At 45.4% G+C, this 21444-nt stretch overlaps 1 protein-coding gene and 1 pseudogene across 4 annotated transcripts in view; one reads left to right on the top strand and one right to left on the bottom strand.

The window, feature by feature from the left end:
• The window catches only part of LOC133051970 (small integral membrane protein 10-like protein 2A), a 47783-nt gene extending 35312 nt beyond the window's left edge, over positions 1–12471 (bottom strand). For 2 of the 4 annotated variants that reach the window (XM_061136655.1, XM_061136656.1), the window contains exon 1: positions 11901–12471. In XM_061136655.1, coding sequence (XP_060992638.1) covers positions 12235–12471 — 237 coding nt within the window. In that variant the 3' untranslated portion in view covers positions 11901–12234. Of the gene's footprint in view, positions 1–2773; positions 3067–8183; positions 10343–11900 lie in introns of those variants that run through there. The other 2 variants (XM_061136657.1, XR_009691976.1) reach the window with 2 other exon arrangements.
• A 4500-nt stretch (positions 12472–16971) lies between these two features.
• Positions 16972–17382, top strand: LOC133053144 (large ribosomal subunit protein eL34-like; annotated as a pseudogene).
• Positions 17383–21444: the final 4062 nt, after the last annotated feature.

Below are 21444 nucleotides of genomic sequence, written 5' to 3'. Positions count from 1 at the left end.
TGGAAGTGAATGTCTGTGCCACTTCTCCATCTCTGCTTGTAGTTGTGGTTAGGTGCATATTCTGTAGGGTATCCCCCCCCGTCCTGTTATGTTGCCCTATAAGATCCCAAAACTCCCCACAGACACACCTATGAAAGGATTTTCTACTATGTGGAAACTTCACCTTCACGACTCCCTTTCCAGGACAGGTCTCTGTCCCTAAATCTTTTGTCTGTTTTCATCTTTTATATTTTGTCCTACCTCCTTTTGAATAGATTGGGCTGCTTTTCTGGGTGCCTGGTGTCCTCTGCCAGTGTTCAGAAGTTATTTTGTGGAAGTTGCTCAACATTCAAATGATCTTTTGATGAATTTGTGGGTGAGAAAGTGGTACCCCTATCCTTTTCCTCCACTATCTTGGGACCACCCCCCTTCTCTTTCTTATCTTGCCCATATCAAAACTGTCTGTGCTGGATGACTGTTGCTGTACCTGAAGGTCATGGACACACAACACCCACAAGGCTTTATGATGTCCTTCAAGAATTCCACATGCAGATGGCGCTGCCCCAGTAGGTTTTCCAGTTATATAAGGATCTACAGTCTCACATTGACATATACTCCCCCTACTTTCTTCCTGTACCCCAAGACCTCTCTTCTCTTTCTTATCTTGCTCTTCTGAAAATTGGGTGTGCAGGAGGAACTGTCCCTGTGACTGAAGGCCTTGGCAACATAATACCCACAGGCTTTTCTGATTTAGTTCGACGAATCCACTAGCAGATGGTGCTGCTCCACTACATTTTCTGAATTCTATGCAGTTCTACAGCCGCACATTGACATTTACTCTCCCACTCCCTTCCTGTGCCCCGAGACCTGTCTTTTCTTTCTTCTCTTGCCCTGATCAAAAGTGACTGTGCAGGAGTGACTCTCCCTGTCGCTGAAAGCCTTGTTGACACAATACCTCCATGGCTTTCAGATTTAGTTCAAGGAATACACCATCAGAAGGCACTGATTCACTAGCTCTTCGAGTTCTACTTGGCTCCACAGTCTCACAATGATATCTACTCCCACTCCCTTCTTGTGCCTCAAGACCTCTCTTTTTCTTCTCTTCTCCATATCAAAATTGTGCAAGGGTGACTGTCTCTGTGTCTGAAGACCTTAGCAACACAACACTCCAAGGGATTTCTGATGTAATTCAAGGAATCCACCAGCAGATGGCTCTTCTCCACTAGCATAGAAATCAGAAGCACATAATCAGTTAATAGGTTCCTTTTAATTTTTTATTTATGTATTTATTTGACTGTGATGGGTCATCCTTGCTTCAGCGGGCTTTTTTCTAGTTGCAGTGATCCAGGGCTTCTCCTGGTTCAATTTCATGAGCTTCTCATTGCTGTTACTTCTCTTGTTTCCTAGCACAGGCCCTACGGTGTGATGGCTTCAATAGTTGTGGTGCCCTGGTTTAGTTCCCCCATAGCCTATGGGGTCTTCCTGGACCAGAAATTGAACCTCTGTCCCATGCACTGGCAGGTGGAATCTTAACCACTGGACCCCAAGGGAAGACCTGGAAGGTGAAGTCTTAACTACTGGACCACCATGGAAGTCCCCCCAGGTCATAGATTTAGATGCAAAGACATACGACGGGAGCTTGGTCCAAGAAACAAAGCATGAACAGAGTGCAACTGACCAGAATTGTGAAGAAATGCCTGAGCTGAAAATCAGGCAATCTGGCTGCTAACCTTGAATCTCCCACCTCCTAGTTCTGTGGCTTTTGTACATCATTGTGAGTAAAATACAGTTCACTTATGTTAACCTCTCAGCCCTCAAGCTACCAGGGAGTAGTGCTTCTCAAACTTTAATGTGCACTGGAATCACCAGGTACATTATGAAAGTGCAAGTCCTGGTTCAATAGGCCTGTGATGGAGGCCTCAGAGTCAGAAATTCCCAGGTGATGCTAATGCTGCTGGTCCCGGGACCACACTTTGAGTAGCAAGCAAGCATACATGACAGAAGTGGCTCAAGGGCTCTCACTGCTGGTGTGGATGGAAGGTCAGAGGCAGAACTTTAGTCATCACACCTTCACAAGCTTCAGCCAGTGCCTTGCCTTTTGAGGTCCTGAGACTGTGGAGCTCGTCTGATCAGCTCTGAAAAAGCTGATCACTAACAAAGACTGATCCTAGCGGATAGACTGCTTCCACGTGGTCAGTGTTCCCCTTGGTCAGTGTTCATTGATTGATGTAAAATGAGTTGCCAACACCCCCCAGGGCTTTCTGATGTAGTGCATGAGATACACCAGCAGATGGCGTTGCTACACTAGGTTATCGAGTTATACTAGGCTCTACGGCCTCACATTGACATCTGCTCCTCCCACTCCTAGGCTGTGCCCCAAGACCTCACTTCTCTTTCTCCTCTTGCCCTTATCAAAACTGGCTCTTCTCAGATGACTGTCCCTGTTGTTGAGGCCTTGGGAACACATCTCCCCCAGACCTTTCTGATGCAGTTCAAGGAATCCACCAGTAGAAGATGCTGGTCAAATATATTTTCGAGTTATACAAGATTCTATAGCCTCACATTGACATCCACCACCACCCCCACTCCCTTCCTGTACCCCAAGAGCTATCTTCTCTTTCTTCTCTTGAGCTTATCAAAACTGGCTTTTGATAAGGCCACAGTGCAGCAGTGACTGTGTCTGTGGTGAAGCCTTTAGAAACACAACACACCAAGGGCTTTCTGATGTAGTTCAAGGAATCAACCAGCAGATGACGATGCTCCACTAACATAGATATTGGAAGCACACAATCAATTCATTGGTTCTTTATAATTTTTTATTTATATATTTACTTTGGCTGTGCTGGGTCTTTGTTGCTGTGGGGGGCCTTTCTCTGGCTGCGGTGAGTCAGGGATACTCTTTTTTGCAGTGTTCAGACTTCTCATTGCCATGACTTCTCTTGTTTCAGAGCACAGGACCTAGGGCACCAGGGCTTCCATAGTTGTGGAGTCCAGCTTCATTGCTCCGTGGAAAGTGGAATCTTCCCGGACCAGGGATCGAGGCCACATGTCATGCACTGGCAGGCTGATTCTCAACCAATGAACCACCTGGGGAGCCCCCGAGGGTGAAATCTTAACTACTGGACCTCCAGGGAAGTCCCACAAGTCATGGATTTAGATGCAAGGACATGTGACAGGGGCTTTGTCCCAGAAACAAGGCATGAACTTATCCTCTGGGATGAGAGGGGAATCTGCCACAGGGTGCAACTGACCAGAATAGTACAGAAAAGCCTAAGCTGAAAGTCAGGAAACCTGGCTGCTACCTTGGATCTCCCACCCACTAGTTGTGTAGCCTTGGGTACATCATTATGAATCTTCCTTAGTTTGTTTGTAAAACACAGTTCACTTACGTCAACCTCTTGGCCCTCAAGCTTCCAGGGAGCAGTGCTTCTCAAACTGTAATGTGCACTGGAATCACTAGACGTATTATGAAAGAGAAAGTCCTGATTCAATAGGTCTTTGGTGGAGGATTCAGAGTCACAAGTTCCCAGGTGATGCTGATGCTGCTGGTCCCTGGACCACACTTTGAGTAGCAAGCAAGCATAGACTACAGAATTGGCTGATCCACTAGGTTATCGAGTTTTATGAGGTGCAATATTGAGCGATTAAGAACCTATGAATTGATTATGTGCTTCCGATTTCTATGCTAGTGGAGCAGCGCCTTCTGCTGGTTGATCACTTGAACTACATCAGAAAACCCGAAGGGTGTTGTGTTGCCAAGGCCTTCAGTGACAGGGACAGTCACCATGCACAGCTAGTTTTGTTAAGGGCAAGAGAAGAAAGAGAAGAGAGGTCTTGGGGAACAGGAAGGTAGCAGGGGGAGGAGATGTCAATGTGAGGTTGTTGAGCCTCTGCTTTAGCCATTTCACTGTGATTCCCAGGGTGATAGAATCTTTTTATTATAAGAACAGGCAACCCAAAGTGGGACACTGAACTGCAGTACTTTGCCGGTGGCATGTATTTTGGCTTTGTCTCATATGTATGTCATGATATCTAATTAATTTTTGTATGTTATGTGAGTTTTTTTTATTTTAAAGATGTGCTTTTCCAATGTTTCCAATATTTTGATGAAAATGTTATTTTTCTCTGTTGTACTGAATTTACATTTCAGTCAAAAGGCAATCGTCTTTCTGACTTACTTCACTCTGTATAATAGGCTCCAGTTTCATCCACTTCATAAATTAGCCTCCAATTAAAATAAATAAATTAATTTTTTAAAAAGGCAATCGTCCATATAGTTTTGAGTATATTGTGAACTCTCTGTTCTGTTCCATCGATCTGTAAATCTATCTTTATACCAAGATCACACTGGATTATTGTTGATCTATACCAAGTTTTGAAATGAAGTAGTATAAATCCTGCATCTTTGTTCTTTTTCAAAAATTTTGGCTCTCCTTAGTCTTTTGTATTTCTATGGAAAAGTGGAATCACTTTGTCAATTTATTTTAAAAGTCCTGTGACCTGCCTCTTGAGAAACCTGTATGCAGGTCAGGAAGCAACAGTTAGAACTGGACATGGACCAACAGACTGGTTCCAAATAGGAAAAGAAGTATGTCAAGGCTGTATATTGTCACCTTGCTTATTTAACTTATATGCAGAGTACATCATGAGAAATGCTGGGCTGGAAGAAGCACAAGCTGGAATCAAGACTGCTGGGAGAAATATCAATAACCTCAGATATGCAGATGACACCACCCTTATGGCAGAGAGTGAAGAGGAACTAAAAAGCCTCTTGATGAAAGTGAAAGAGAGTGAAAAAGTTGGCTTAAAGCTTAACATTCAGAAAACTAAGATCATGGCATCTGGTCCCATCACCTCATGGGAAATAGATAGCGAGACAGTGGAAACAGGGAAACAGGAAACAGACTTTATTTTTTTGGGCTCCAAAATCACTGCGGATGGTGACTGCAGCCATAAAATTAAAAGACGCTTACTCCTTGGAAGGAAAGTTATGACCAACTTAGATAGCATATTAAAAAGCAGAGACATTACTTTGCCAACAAAGGTCCGTCTAGTCAAGGCTATGGTTTTTCCAGTGGTCAGTGGTCGTGTATGGATGTGAGAGTTGGACTGTGAAGAAAGCTGAGCGCCGAATAATTGATGCTTTTGAACTGTGTTGTTGGAGAAGACTCTTGAGAGTCCCTTGGACTGCAAGGAGATCCAACCAGTCCATCCTAAAGGAGATCAGTGCTGGGTGTTCATTGGAAGGACTGACGCTGAAGCTGAAACTCCATTACTTTGGCCACCTCATGCGAAGAGTTGACTCATTGGAAAAGACCCTGATGCTGGGAGGGATTGGGGGCAGGAGGAGAAGGGGACGACAGAGGATGAGATGGCTGGATGGCATCACTGACTCGATGGGCATGAGTTTGAGTAAACTCCAGGAGTTGGTGATGAACAGGGAGGCCTGGCGTGCTGAGATTCATGGGGTTGCAAAGAGTCGGACATGACTGAGCGACTGAACTGAACTGAACTGTTGCTTCATTGGGAATGCATTGAATCTATAGGTCAGTTTTCTAGAGCTCACATTCAGCAATATTGAGTGTTCAAATCTGTGAGCATGATATATCAGTCAATTTATTTATGTTTGTATTATTTAATTCCTTCTGTAATTTTCAGTATACAGGTCTTCCAGAAATTTTGTCAAATTTATCCCAAATTACTAATATTTCTGCAAAGAAAACATATAAATGGCTACCAAATAAATGAGTAGATGCTCCACATCATTGATAGTGTCAGTTGCTCAGTCACGTCCAACTCTTTGCAATTCCAGGGACTATAGACCACCAGGCTCCTCTGTCCGTGAAATTCTCCAGGCACCCCAATGTTCATCGCAGCACTGTTTATAATAGCCAGGACATGGAAGCAACCTAGATGCCCATCAGCAGATGAATGGATAAGGAAGCTGTGGTACATATACACAATGGAATATTACTCAGCCGTTAAAAAGAATTCATTTGAACCAGTCCTAATGAGATGGATGAAGCTGGAGCCCCTTATACAGAGTGAAGTAAGCCAGAAAGATAAAGAACATTACAGCATACTAACACATATATATGGAATTTAGAAAGATGGTAACGATAACCCTATATGCAAAACAGAAAAAGAGACACAGAAATACAGAACAGACTTTTGAACTCTGTGGGAGAATGTGAGGGTGGGATATTTCAAAAGAACAGCATGTATACTATCTATGGTGAAACAGATCACCAGCCCAGGTGGGATGCATGAGACAAGTGCTCTGGCCTGGTGCACTGGGAAGACCCAGAGGAATCGGGTGGAGAGGGAGGTGGGAGCGGGGATCGGGATGGGGAATACGTGTAAATCCATGGCTGATTCATATCAATGTATGACAAAACCCACTGAAATGTGGTGAAGTAATTAGCCTCCAACTAATAAAAATAAATAAATTAAAAAAAAAAAAAGAATACTGGAGTGGGTAGCCATTACTTTCTCCAGGGGATCTTCCCAACCTAGGGATCAAACCCTGGTCTCCTGCATTGCAGGCAGATTCTTTACTGTCTGAGCCACCAGGAAGTCCAATTTCACATCATTAGTCTTAGGGAAATGCAAATGAAAATTACTGCTTCACAAATATTGCTACTGCTGCTGCTGCTAAGTCGCTTCAATTGTGTCCGACTCTGTGCGACCCCATAGATGGCAGCCCACCAGGCTCCCCTGTCCCTGGGATTCTCCAGGCAAGAACACTGGAGTGGGTTGCCATTTCCTTCTCCAGTGCATGAAAGTGAAAAGTGAAAGGGAAGTCGCTCAGTCGTGTCTGACTCTTAGCGACCCCATGGACTGCAGCCCACCAGGCTCCTCCATCCATGGGATTTTCCAGACAAGAGTACTGGAGTGGGGTGCCATTGCCTTCTCCGTCACACATACTAGGATAACCATAAATTAGAAAAGAAAAATAACTGTTGGAGAAAGTGTGGAATCATCATACATTATTAAGTGGGACTGTAAATGGTGCAGCCTCCATGTAAAACAGTTTGGTGGGTTCTTCAATTAGTTAAACACAGAATTAACATGTGATCCAGCAATTCTACTCCTAGTTGTGGACCCCCAAAATTGAAATCAGGTGTTCAAGCAAAACTTGTACTTGAATGTCCATAGTAACCCTATTCACAATGGTGAAAAGGTAGAAACAACACAAATGTCCATGAACATATGAATGGATAAATAAAATGTCATATATCTATAAAATGGAATATTATTCAGCCATTAAAAGGAACATACAATAATGTGAATGTACCACAGACAATGTGAATGATACATACAATAATGTGTATGAACTACAAAATATTACGCTAAGTTAAAGAAGCCAGGCATAAAAGGTTACATATCATATGATTCCATTTGTATGAAATACCCATAAAAAGCATATACATAGAGACAGAAAGCATATTTGTATTTGCCAAGGAGTGGGGTAGGGAGGTAATGAAGACTGACACTTAATGCACATGGTGTTCTCATCTGTGGTGATGGAAATATTCTAGAAATAGATAATGGTGATGGTTACACATTGGGGATGTTCTTCATGCTACTGAATTCTATACTTTAAAATGGTTAAAATGGCAACATTTGTTATGTGTATTTTGCCATAATAGAAGACCCATTTCATCATAAATTTAAGGATTTGTTCATACTTTCTCAATCTGTTCCACTGATCTACATGACTATCCAAGATTCATACTGTCTTGATTACTGTGACTTTATGACTTCTGAAATAGGTATGATAAATCCTTCAACTCTGTTTTCCTTTTTCAAAATGTTTTGGCTGTTTAAGGTGATATAAATGTATATTCTGCATACATTTTAAGATCAGCTTGCCATTTTCTACAGGAAATTCAGCTGAGATTTTGGTAGATATTGGGCTCAATCTACAAATAAACTTGGGGAAGGTTGCCATACTGAGTCTCCCAATCCATGAACTACCTTTATTAAGTTTAAATTTTCTCAGCTATGTCTTATAATTTTTTAGTAATTTTTAGTTTGCAGGTCTTATTCATATTTTATGGGATTTATCCCTAATGTTTTATTCTTTTGAAGGCTATTGTGTATCCAGTTGCTTTCTTAATTTCATTTTTGGAATTTTTGGTGCCAGTATGTACAAGTATAATTGATATTTTGATGTTGATATTGTGTCCTGTTGGCCTTGCTAAATTTGTTTATGGGTCTAGTAGCTTTTTTGTCTGTGCTTTACTTGATATTTTCTCCGTACAGGATGATCTGTGAATAAATAAAGCTTTATTTCTTCCTATCCAATCAAGATGGATTTATTTTGTCAGGGTAGGGGGCTTATTCCATTTGCTCAAGCTTCCAGTACAATGATGAATAGAAATGGCAATAGTAGACACCATGAATTGTTCCCAATATTAGGAACATTCTTTTACCATTAAATATTATGTACACTGAGGTTTTTTATAGACTATTTGCCACGAGAATGAGTTCCTAACAATTCCAATGTTGTTAAAAGATTTTAAAATCATGAATGGGTATCGAATTTCACCAAATCCATTTTTTAAAACTTTTGGAATGATTATGTATTATCCCTTTGTTCTATTAATATGAAGTATAACATTCATTGGTTTCCTGCCATGACCCCACCCAATTATAGCCCTCAGGATGCTCCCCTCCCCCAGCTTCTGGCCACCAGAGTGGGGTCCAACAGCCCCTCTCCTCCAAGGGGGCACCACACCAGAAACAAGAGGCCTCTGTTTTTTTTTCATTGAACTCAAATAGTTTTTTTATTAACTTAGATAGACACAAGATTTGACAACACTGGCAACAAGAACACTTCTCTGACCAGACTGCGCTGACTGGTGCAGAGTTCATCACACACATAAAAGGGAAAGCTGTCTTATTCAAGTCAGTGATGGTGTAGAACCTCCACTACCTGAAAAAGAGACTGCAAATAAATAAAGTGCATAGAGAGCAGCAGAGGCCCAGTGAGGAGATGAGGAAGAAGCAGGAAAGCAGAAGCAGCAAACTACTCAAGATCAAAATGGTAAGAAAAGCAGTGGCAGGAACACATGCTGAGGACGTGTCCATGCCCCTCCCACGGCCAATACCTTTCAGGGCAGACAGCCCCAGCCAGAGCCCCATGGGGAGAGGGGATTCTCTGCAGATGATGATGGGTCTCTGAGCCTGGGGCCCCTGAATCTCCAACATACTTTCTCCACTTTGGGAAGCGGCCTCCCAGGGCCCAGGCAGCTCCAACAGAGCTGGGAGCCTGGGGAGGACAGGATGCCCCGTCCCCCAGAGCACACCCACTAAACAGCTCAGCGCCTTCTGCAATGCACAGCCACTCCTGTGTGCATAAGCACTCACACACTAGTGCACTCACACACATGCATTCACACTGACATGTGTATTCACACCCACACACACACTCTCACACCTGCACATTCACACACAGACATCCGTGCACTCATGCATTTGCACTCATATCCACACACTGATCCACACTCACACACCCACACACACATCCCCACACTCACACACTCAAGCCCTCATGCATGTGCATGCAAACCTGCACACACATCCTCACACTCACACATGCACTCAACATGCGCACTCACACACACATTCACACACTGGCACACACATATTAAGTAAAGACCCTCCCTAGTGCCCTCTGCAGGCCCTCTCAAAATGGCCCAGGAAGAGGCTACAACTGGGGATCCAGTCACCCAGAGGATGAGATATGAACTTGAAAAGCGCACACATTTGTGCATCAGCCCCAAGGAGGCCCCTGGTCCTCCGCTCCTCTCCTCCCCTGCAGCCCCATGTCACAGTCTCTCAGAGGCTGTCCCCAGAGCTCCAGGGATGCAGTCCAAAGGCTGGCAGGCTCCCGGAAGTGGTCCTGGAGGGACACAGTTGGGGAGGAGGAGGAGCCACCAGGACCAGGGGTTTCCAGGCAACTTGGCACAAAGGAGGAAGCCATCAGGACCCTTCCGTCTATGGGAATTTGCAGGGGACATGTGGTAGCCTGGGTGCTGCCTCAGGCCTCGGGGTGAGGCAGGCAGAGATCTTCAGCTGGGACCTGGGTGGTTGAGGAGGGCACATGGTGTGAGGCTCTGCCCCTCTGTCCCGGAGGCAACCAGGCTGCTGTGGTTCTTAGTCCCAGGAACTGAGGACCAGGACCCCGAGCAATCAGTGAGGGAGCAGATGTGGATCTGGGATGAGGGGTGAGGGCCAGGGCCTCTCCCGGCTCCCCTCAGTGCCACTCCTGGTGCACCAGTCAGCAGCACAGCCAGGACCGCTGCAGGCCCATCCAGAGCAGCTGCTCCTGGGTGATCCTAGCAGGAGGGGCAGCCTGGGGACAGAGACATGGGGTCACACGTGGATCTCAGCTCCACTCCACCCACATGTATCCCTTCCCTCCGATTACACTCGGCCCCAGGAGCCAGCCAACACCCCCACCCAAATTGAGAGGCCTATGCCACTCAACACCAAGGAACCTCTGGTTAAGCCTTGGGTGGGGCTTGGATTGGGGTGGGGAGGCCTGACCGTGTGTGAGGGCCTTGCTCCCCAAGGGGTTCTGGGACTCATCTCTCCTGTGACCATCCCAGCTCAGACTGTCCCCCGGTTCTTCCCTGTGACTTGCCATACACCCCACCTTCCCTACCACGGGCCTTTCTCTCTAGGTCCCTTGGGAGCCTGTGCTCCCCTCCCCCATCCCACTGTGCCAGGTCTCCCAGAGACTGGGGGGCAGGTGGCGAATGCAGGCCCAGAGGCAGGTTCAGCCCCTCCACTTCTGATCTATGTGACAAGGGCAAATGTCTCCCTTCCCAGAGCCCAGCAGGTGGGGAGAACAGAGCTCCCCCAGAGTGTCTCTAGCTCCATCCTTCCTTCCTCACGCCAGTACTGGATCACCAGGCCACCCCTCCCCTCAGACTCTCTGCCTGGAAGGCCCTTCCTCTCCTCCGGGGGTCAGGCCCTTCTCTTGGCTGCCCCCCAGGCAGCTCTAGGGTCAGGGGTGCCCCAGGCAGGGATTTGACTCTCGACAAGACCACAGAAGGGGCAGTTCACCTTCTATAACACCAGTTCCTGCAAGAAAAACATGGGGACTTGAGAGTTGCCTCCTCACCCAGAGATGTCCCCGTCTCCCCAGCTGTCGCCTACCCTACAAGCCTCTTCTCCAACTGCTCTCCCAACCCAGCCTGACAGCTGCCCTGCACTGAAGGAGACCCCTACTTTCCCAAATCCTCTGGGACACAGGGACTGCTGGAGGCTGTCCAGGACTGGAGCAGCGCATTCTGTGGCACCAGGAGGGCACTGGTAGGAGGTGGAGGGAGTGTGGCTGAGACGGGGCAGGGCTGGGAGGAACACGTCTTTCCCACTCTTCCCTGTCCCCTGATGCAAAGCTTTGGAGGGTGGAGAGGAGCAACAGAGACAGCAGGAGCAGGCAGAGAGCAGTCCCAGAGACCCACCAGGAGGAAGTCTTGTGAAGGGCTGAGAAAGAGACAGACCTGGGCTTGGGCCAAGAACACAACCATCCTTCCAGGCTGCCTCTTGAGGGGTGGAGGACAAGTGGGCCAGCATGCGCTCTCTTCTAGGGCTTTTTCCGGGCCTCTCCGGGGCCATTTCCTTCCATTCCCCCGTGTTCAGGTGACACTACCGGGGCCATGGGCCGAGGTGATGGGCTGACCCTTGGAGATGCCCAGGCAGCCGCCTCTCATCCCCAAGTTGGAAATATGACAAGGGAGTCCGGAGGGCCTGTGTGCACCCTGCCTTGCCTACCCTCGGCTCGGCAGCTTTCCAGGCTGGCTTCCACGGGTCCCTTCCTCCTCCAAGCCGCCCAGGGGCTGGACATCTAGATATCATGGCAACCGCCTCCCTCCAGCCAGCAAGTCCAACCTCTGGTTTCCTACCTTTTGGGTCAGGGTCAGTCATTCATGTTCCTATTGAAGAATTTCTTCCTTCTGCTCCCCCTTTCGGCCAAAGTGAGGCAACAGGTCGGCTGCACTCAGATAATTTTCTCGAGTTCGACGGAAAGGGCCCTTTTCGCTAGTTTTCTGTGCAGTTCGTCACCGGCCGCGACGTGGCTGGTCGGAGCCGGGGCTCTGTGGCTGCGTCCTCCGCGGAGGTCTAGGGCCTAGAGGCCTGGGCCGCCCCTTCCCTGGCATGTCCCGGCGGCCCGCGGCCCCATGACCCTTCATGCTGATGCCCCTGCCATCGCGGCCGGGCGGAGGTGGTAGTGGGCGTTCACTCGATCCGCACCTGCAGGCGCACGTTGAGCATCACCGAGGCCACGATGTAGAAATAGGGGAAGTTCATGCGCAGACGCCAGGCCAGGTCGAAGAAGGTGATCAACGTGCGAGTGAGCCCCTTGCAGAAGGCACCGTACGAGCCGCGCATCGCGGCTGAGCGCGCCAGCCGCACTGCCACGCCCGACAGGGCCGCTGCTGCCGCCGCGACAGACAGGGCCCCCGACGCCGCCATGGGCCCGGGCCGGCGCGGGCTCCGCGGATCGACCGCAGCACGAGCTGGCGGGCAGGTGGACTCGATGCCTGGAGCTCCTGGCAGACAGCAGTCCCGTCCCACCCCGCCCCTCCCCGCCGCGCCCTATCCTCGGTCTCCCCTCGGGGGTTGGTCTCCCACTGCCGCCTCTGCCACATCCAAGGCCAGGCCTGAGCTGCCCAGGCACAGCTCCGCCCCCTCGCCTGCACGCACATTAGCGACTGCCAGCGCAGTTCCACCCCTAACGTGGCCCCGCCCCTTGCCGGGTACCACAGAACCGCTGCCAGCGACTCTGCCCCACCCTCGGGATCCGCCCCTCCGACAAGCCCCGCCTCCTCCTGGACTCCCAAGAAGAGAGCCGAAGGGCCTGAATGGTTCGGAAGGCGCTGCCCTCCAGGGATCCTTTTGCAGAGTGCGCTATTCTGCAAGGAAAGCCCACCCGGAGCTCTCTGCCCCTTTGCACCATCCCCTTCCCTCTCTGTCTCCGCAGAAAACCGGGGCAGTGAACCCACAGTGTGTGTATGTGTGTGTGTGTTTTAGTCGCTCAGTCGTGTCTAACTCTTTGCGACCCCATGGAATATATAGCCCGCCAGGTTCCTCTGTCTAAGGAATTCTCCAGGCAAGAATACTGGAGTGGGTAGCTATTTCCATCTCCAGGGGATCTTCCAAACCCTGGGATGGAACCCAGGTCTCCTGCTTTGCAGGCGGACTCTTCACATTCTGAGCTACCAGGGAAGCCCCAACTTTTCTTTAATTCATAATTTTTTCCCCTGGTAACTCTGCACTATGGAGTTTCACCAAATCCACACGCATATTTTTTCCCTCTCTGGTATATTTGCTTGATGCTGTGTATTTCTCTATTCTTGAATTGCTCTATTGTCCTTACTTTTTACCTGTTGGGGAGCAAAGACTTTCCCTCTACTCTCTTAGCTATATACACTTCATAGGTCAATGAAAAAAAACTGACAACATTCATATTTACAAAAAATGTATATACACTCCTTAATTTTTAATATTATTTCAGCATGGGCATCATAAGAAAAATATACTCAGAAAGACAGTGAGACTTGAGATCTTATAATACCACTTTGCCGAGGATAGGGGAGGGAGGATATAGGCAGTCTAGGAGACAGTAAATGATTTATGGAAAAATGAATGACTCCTTAGAAGCATAGATGGGACATTTGATAGTTTGAGACAGATTTGTCTGGGTTTGGTGTTGACTTCTAGCTCTCCTTGACTTCCCTGGTGGCTCAGATGGTAAAGTGTCTGCCTACAATGTGGGAGACCTGGGTTCAATCCCTGGGTCAGGAAGATCTCCTGGAGAAGGAAATGGCAACCCACTCTGGTATTCTTGCCTGGAGAATCCCATGGATGGAGGAGCCTGGTAGGCTACAGTCCATGGGGTCACAAAGAGTCAGACATGACTGAAGGACTTCTAGTTCTCCTGTGGTAAGAGTCAATATTTCCTGGTTGTTGAAACTTCCAAGGAGGGGATTTATGACTATTGAGTTCCTTTTAGAAGATCTGTCTTTAGGCAAATAAAGGGATTTAAGAAAAAGTTATTTTGTCAGAAAAGTGAAAGTGAAGTCGCTCAGTCATGTCTGACTCTTTGAGACCCCATGGACTACCAGGCTCCTCTGTCCATGGGATTTTCCAGACAAGAGTACTGGAGTGGGGTGCCATTGCCTTCTCCTCTTTCAGATGACTTCAGCTAAAAATAATCAGTGTAACTGAAGTGGCATATTTTGAGGTGGCATGTACTAAACTTCTTCATACCTCATAGTGATTTCTAAACACTTGTCTTAATCCTGTGTTTGCCCTGGATACTGCACAGAAATCACTCAGGTTTTCATCTGCCCTCATACATGGCATTTCTTACTGGTGTGTTTAAAAGCTCCTTTGTAGCTTCATTTCATCTTTATTCTAAACCAAGTCCAACCCAAACTTGACCATGTTTTCAAGACTATTTAAAGAAGTGGAAAAATCCTCATGTCTCCTTTTAGTCATAACTTTAAAACTTGTCTTTAAGAGGTAGTCACCATGACTCCATCCCAGTTTCACAAGGAGGGCTGATCTGAGTATTAAGGCTTTCTCAAAATGCCTGTTCAGCACACTTGAACATCTCTATGGCATCCATGTGACTTCTTAAGAAAGCCAACAGATTTATATACACTGATTAGACAATTGTCCTACCTACATGGTCAAGGGAAAAAGGGCAAACTTGAAGCATCAAGGACACTGAAAGAAGTGGTATGGACCAAGATTAATCTGTGGTTCAGTTTACCACCCATAAATGTATATCCAAATTCTATATTTGTGAATACATCCTTCAGAAGTGAAGGAGAGAGACTTCCCTGGCAGTCCAGTGGTTAGAATCTGCCTTTAAATGCAGGGAATGTAGGTTCGATCCTTGGTCAGGGAACTAAGATCTCACATGCTGCAGAACAATGAACCCATGTGCCATAACTAGAGAGACTGTGTCCTGCAAAAGATCCCACATGATGCAACAAAGATCCTGCATGCCGCAACTGACCCAACATAGCCAAATAAATAAATAAATAAATAAATAAAGTTAAAAGCAATGCTACTGTAAGTTTAGAGAGTTGTTTCTGCAAACATTAGTAGATTATTTATTGGCAAAAGACCTTTTGTAGCTTTAAAACATCATTTTGCTACAGACTGCATTTCACTTGCACTGAGGAGATAATGTCACCAGTATCACAGAAACTCCAAGTTATCAGGTGATTTTACTTGCAAGTTATTGCCATAGCCTAAGCCCTAAGGGTAGGTCACAAAATCAGGACGAGGAAGGGTTAAGGACTGAACCATGTTATCTTCTGAGAAATACCCCTCTGTTTACAGCCTGCTGTGTAACACTAACACTATCAGGAGTAGGGACGAATTCTGTTGAGTAAGGGACAAGTGGGAAAGTAAAATATTCTGATTTGGTCTGACTCACCTTGGTTATGAAACATATCCTCCCTATAGGTCATCTGGAATTGCCCAGAACATTACCTTTCTTTCATTCAGTTATTCTTTAATGCCAAGAATTGTTCTAGGTGCTAGAAACATAGAAGAGAACAATGCCAACAGAATCCTTGCCCTCAATAAATTGACATAAAAAAATGCTGGCAAGTGTAGTCATGGAGATGTTGATTTTTCTGTACCAGTTTCTCAGTGACCAACCATTAGCTTCCTGGGAGCTGAGAGGCACATGCGGTGGTGGTGGCAAGTGACAGCTTCCAGATCCTGAGATGAAAGTGCCAATGAATAAATCCAGCGGATTCCCCTCCCCACCTTCCTGATTGGCAGAGCAGGCTTCCAAGATGGGCAGGTTTGGAGATGTGACTCTGAGAGTTGCTCCTGAAGGACCAGTCAGGAATCACATCTCCAGGCCTCCTAGCAATTTTCCCTGGAAGCCTAAGCAATCACAACAGAATACAATGTAAATATGCAGCACACAACCCAAGGAGCTTCATGTGACAGCCCTGAGACTAACCCTATTTTCTGGAAACTCAACATTTTATGGAATCCTGAACATTAAAAAGTGTAAGAATGAAATTTAAAAAGAAGCCAATGTTTGAGTTGAGGGAGACTGGCAGTACATTTGTAAATAAATCAGTAAATGAGATTTTTCAGCTAATGACCAGGACATAAAGAGAATAGAGGAATTATCTGAGCGTGTGATAGGATGTTTCATGGTAGAAGGAGGAGAGAACACTTTTATAGAAACCTGTCAGGGAAAAGAACTCTAAGATTACATTTGAGCTGAAATCCAAAGGATTGTGGGAAAGAAATAGCCATGGAAAAGCTAGAGGAAGAGCATTCCAGGCTGAGGAAACAGCGATTGCAAAGGCATTGAGGTTGATTCTCCCTAGCGACTGTTGATGAGGTCTTTGCTTAAGCTCTTTTTGGTGGTAACATATTTTTTTCTGCAAAGAATGTTGCAAGTCAGTAAGACAGGGGGATACACATGATGAAATAGTATGCTGTAGTTGGAAGTAAGAGACTAGATATACACACAGCAACATAGGCAGATCTTGACCAGTGCAAATGAAAAAAAGTAAGAAACAGGATGGGACCTATAATAAAGCACTATTCTGGTAAAAATAAAAATACCTACACAGGACGTTGGAAGTCAGGTTCTTCACTGTCAGAAAAAGAAGTTGCAAGTAAGCAAGAAGGAAGGCAAGAATAAACCCTGAGGTCCTGGACCACACTTTGAGTAGAAGGCTAAGTAACATGCCATTTTATGTTATCATCTACCCTTCCCCCACCACAAGAAGGTTAGTTCTAAGGACCAAGGTTTGTCTCTTTGTTCACTGATATATTCTAAGGGCTCAGAAGAGTTATCTGGCTCATAGCATTCAACAAATATTAATTAAATGAATATATAAATGGAAAGTATTTGGCAGACCGACTGGAAGGCATAGTGATGTAAGCACTTAATAAATAGTAGTAGTGATAAAGAAGTTCCGGGGACGGCATCTAGAGGCATTCAGGATGGTGCAGCGTCTGACGTACCGCCATAGGCTGTCCTACAATACAGCCTCTAACAAAACCAGGCTGTCCTGAACCCCTGGTAATAGAATTGTTTACCTTTACACCAAGAAGGTTGGGAAAGCACCAAAATCCGCATGTGGTGTGTGCCCAGGCCGACTTAGAGGCGTTCGTGCTGTGAGACCTAAAGTTCTCATGAGGTTGTCTAAAACGAAGAAACACGTCAGCCGAGCCTATGGTGGTTCCATGTGTGCTAAATGTGTCCGCGACAGAATCAAGCGTGCTTTCCTTATTGAAGAGCAGAAGATCGTTGTGAAAGTATTGAAAGCACAAGCACAGAGTCAGAAAGCTAAATAAAAAATGAACCATTTTTGAGTAATAAAAAAAAAATAGTAGTAGTGATAAAGAAATAAGTCCATGATAAATTACCATTGGGATCCATAAAGGGAGTCAGAATATAAAAGGCAGGTATCAGCCATTCCTAAAATATTGCATGCCCATAAGACCAACACACTTTACTCAAGCAAGTCATTACTTCTGAGTTTTGTTTGCATTTGGTCCCATTCTCATGCCCATAACCACTTGCAGGCAAGGTTCTAATCACAGTCTCTCTGAGAGGCATTGCTGCAAGATGTGGAGGCCAGAAGGAATGCATTCTTTCTCTAATATTGGTGGTGGCAGACTAGTTGCAGGCTTAAGGGGTGGAGGTACCTGCAGCTTTCCTGAATTGCACCCTTACCTGTCAGTCTCCAGCACTGGGGTATCAGGAAAGCTCTATGGGTTCGGCACAGTTCTTGCACTGTGCTAATTTCTTTGTGGTATCCATAGTCCTTGACCTTTGCTCCTCCAGACCTTAAACAGATTCAGTTCAGTTCAGTTCAGTCGCTCAGTCGTGTCCGACTCTTTGCGACCCCATGAATCGCAGCATGCCAGGCCTCCCTGTCCATCACCAACTCCCGGAGTTTACTCAAACTCATGCCCATCGAGTCAGTGATGCCCTCCAGCCATCTCATCCTCTGTCATCCCCTTCTCCTCCTGCCCCCAATCCCTCCAAGCATCAGGGTCTTTTCCAATGAGTCAACATTTTGTATGAGGTGACCAAAGTATTGGAGTTTCAGCTTCAGTGTCAGTCCTTCCAATGAACACCCAGCACTGATCTCCTTTAGGATGGACTGGTTGGATCTCCTTGCAGTCCAAGGGGCTCTCAAGAGTCTTCTCCAACACCACAGTTCAAAAGCATCAATTCTTCGGTGCTCAGCTTTCTTCACAGTCCAACTCTCACATCCATACATGACCACTGGAAAAACCATAGCCTTGACTAGACGGACCTTTGTTGGCAAAGTAATGTCTCTGCTTTTTAATATGCTATCTAAGTTGGTCATAACTTTCCTTCCAAGGAGTAAGCATCTTTTAATTTCATGGCTGCAGTCACCATCCGCAGTGATTTTGGAGCCCCAAAAAATAAAGTCTGACACTGTTTCCACTGTCTCCCCATCTATTTCCCATGAAGTGATGGGACCAGATGTCATGATCTTAGTTTTCTGAATGTTGAGCTTTAAGCCAACTTTTTCACTCTCCTCTTTCACTTTCATCAAGAGGCTTTTCAGTTCCTCTTCACTCTCTGCCATAAGGGTGGTGTCATCTGCATATCTGAGGTTATTGATATTTCTCCCAGTAATCTTGATTCCAGCTTGTGCTTCTTCCGGACCAACATTTCTCATGATGTACTCTGCATATAAGTTAAATAAGCAAAGTGACAATATACAGCCTTGACATACTCCTTTTCCTATTTGGAACCAGTCTGTTGTCCCATGTCCAGTTCTAACTGTTGCTTCCTGATATGCATACACGTTTCTCAAGAGGCAGGTCAGATGGTCTGATATGCCCATCTCTTTCAGAATTTTCCACAGTTTATTGTGATCCACACAGTCAAAGGCTTTGGCATAGTCAATAAAGCAGAAATAGATGTTTTTCTGAAACTCTCTGGCTTATTTGATGATCCAGTGGATGTTGGCAATTTGATCTCTGGTTCCTCTGCCTTTTCTAAAACCAGCTTGAACATCTGGAAGTTCATGGTTTACATATTGCTCAAGCCTGGCTTGGAGAATTTTGAGCATTACTTTACTAGCGTGTGAGATGAGTGCAATTGTGCAGTAGTTTGAGCATTCTTTGGGATTGCCTTTTTTTGGGATTAGAATGAAAACTGACCTTTTCCAGTCCTGTGGCCACTGCTGAGTTTTCCAAATTTCCTGACATATTGAGTGCAGCACTTTCACAGCATCATCTTTCAGGATTTGAAATAGCTCAACTGGAATTCCATCACCTCCACTAGCTTTGTTCGTAGTGATGCTTCCTAAGGCCCACTTGACTTCACATTCCAGGATGTCTGGCTCTAGGTGAGTGATCACACCATTGTGATTATCTGGGTCATGAAGATTTTTTTGTACAGTTTTTCTGTGTATTCTTGCCACCTCTTCTTAATATCTTCTGCTTCTGTTAGGTCCATACCATTTCTGTCCTTTGTCGAACACATCTTTGCATGAAATGTTCCCTTGGTATCTCTAATTTTCTTGAAGAGATCTCTAGTCTTTCCCATTCTGTTGTTTTCCTCTATTTCTTTGCACTGATCACTGAGGAAGGCTTTCTTATCTCTTCTTGCTAATCCTTAAACAGATTAGTCAATAACTAATTCCAGCATTAGGTTTTTTTCCTTCTTGAAATGCCTATAATGCTTTCTTTTAAACTGACTGGTCTCGACTGATTCAGCTAGCAAGGCAGACAAGGTCCTGCCTTCATTGAACTTCTAATAAGAGGCATATGGCCAAGGGAATAGGCAGATACCACATAGCATGATGGGTCCACTGGTCAGTTTATCAGTCAGTCTGTAAAAACTGATGAGGGCTTACTCCAGAGCCAAGCACTATGCTAAGAAAAATGGAGAAATGAGACTCAGTGTCTGGAGGAAAGGGAGACAGCAAGCAAATAATGAAGAATGAATAAACAACTCAAGGCAGTGTAAGTTCACAGGAGATTTTCAGAATGCTGGTGTCTGTGAACACCTGTGTTATGTCTGGGCACCCTGACAGCTTACCCAGTGTAAGGGATCCAAGATAAAGTTGCCAAGCCAAGGGCTACTGGAGTATTGTGCCTTATTGTGAGAGCAACTAAAGAGTATTAAGTGAGAATCAATTTAGAAATTGCAGAGTAAGGACAAAGATATCATATCAATAATCTAACCTTCTACAATAAGACGAGTGATCTAAACCCAAAGTGAGCAGAAGGAAAGAAATCAAAGATCAAAGCAGAAATAAATCAAATTGACAATACAGAAGAAAGGGAGAATATAAATGAAATCAAGAGTTTGTTCTTTGAAATGGTCAGGAAATCAATATACCTTTAGGTAGACTCACCAAAGAAAAAGAAGACTCAAATTGCTAAAATCAGGAAAGAAAGAGAGGACATCCCTATATATAAAAAGGACTATAAGAGAATGATATGAACAACTGTATGCTAAAAAATTAGATGACCTAGAAAGACAAAAATGATCAAAACTAACCAAAGAAGAAATAGACATTTAATTGTATAAATAGGTCACTACTATAGTATATGAGGGCTTCCCTTGCGGCTCAGCAGGTAAAGAATCTGCCCGCAATGCAGGAGACCTGGTTTCGATCCCTGGGTTGGAAAGATCCCCTGGAGAAGGGAAAGGCTACCTACTCCAGTACTCTGGCCTGAAGAATTCCATGGACTGTATAGTCCATGGGGTCACAAATAGTTGGACACGACTGAGCGACTTTCAATAGTATGTGAATTACATCTCAATAAGGGGCTTCCCTAGTGGCTCAGACAGTAAAGAATCCGCCTGCAGTGTGGAAGACCCGGGTTTGATCCCTGGGTGGGGAAGATCCCCTGGAGAATGGAATGGCAACCCACTCCAGTATTCTTGCATAGAAATTCCATAGACAAAGAGTCTGGTGGGCTATGGGCCATGGAGTCACAAAGAGTCAGACACAACTGAGTGACTAACAGTAACAGTATATCTCAATAATGCTGTTATAAAAATTAAGCATAACCCCCAAAACCCTTATAAGAAAGAAACAGAAAATCTGAATGAATCTATAACAAGTAAAGAGATTGAATTAGTAAGTAAAGCACTTCAAACACACACACACACACACACACACACACACACACACACACATCCAGGTCTAGATTGATTCACTGTTGAAGTCTACCAATCATTTTACAAAGAATGAATAGCAATCCTTCTCAAACTCTTCCAAAAAGCCAGAATAGAAGAGAATACATCCAAACTCATTCTATGAGAGTAGTATTATCCATCTAGTATATAAAAACTAGATGGAAACAACACAAGAAAAAATAAATAACTACAGACCAATGTCCTTTATGAATTCAAAGGCAAAAGTCCTTAAATCAATCCAGTAACATATA

The sequence above is a fragment of the Dama dama genome, chromosome X (assembly GCF_033118175.1).
Source record: "Dama dama isolate Ldn47 chromosome X, ASM3311817v1, whole genome shotgun sequence".
Classification (NCBI taxonomy): Eukaryota; Metazoa; Chordata; class Mammalia; order Artiodactyla; family Cervidae; genus Dama; species Dama dama.
The sequence above is the reverse complement of the archived record's forward strand: the minus strand, read 5'-3'. Positions and strand labels throughout refer to the sequence as shown.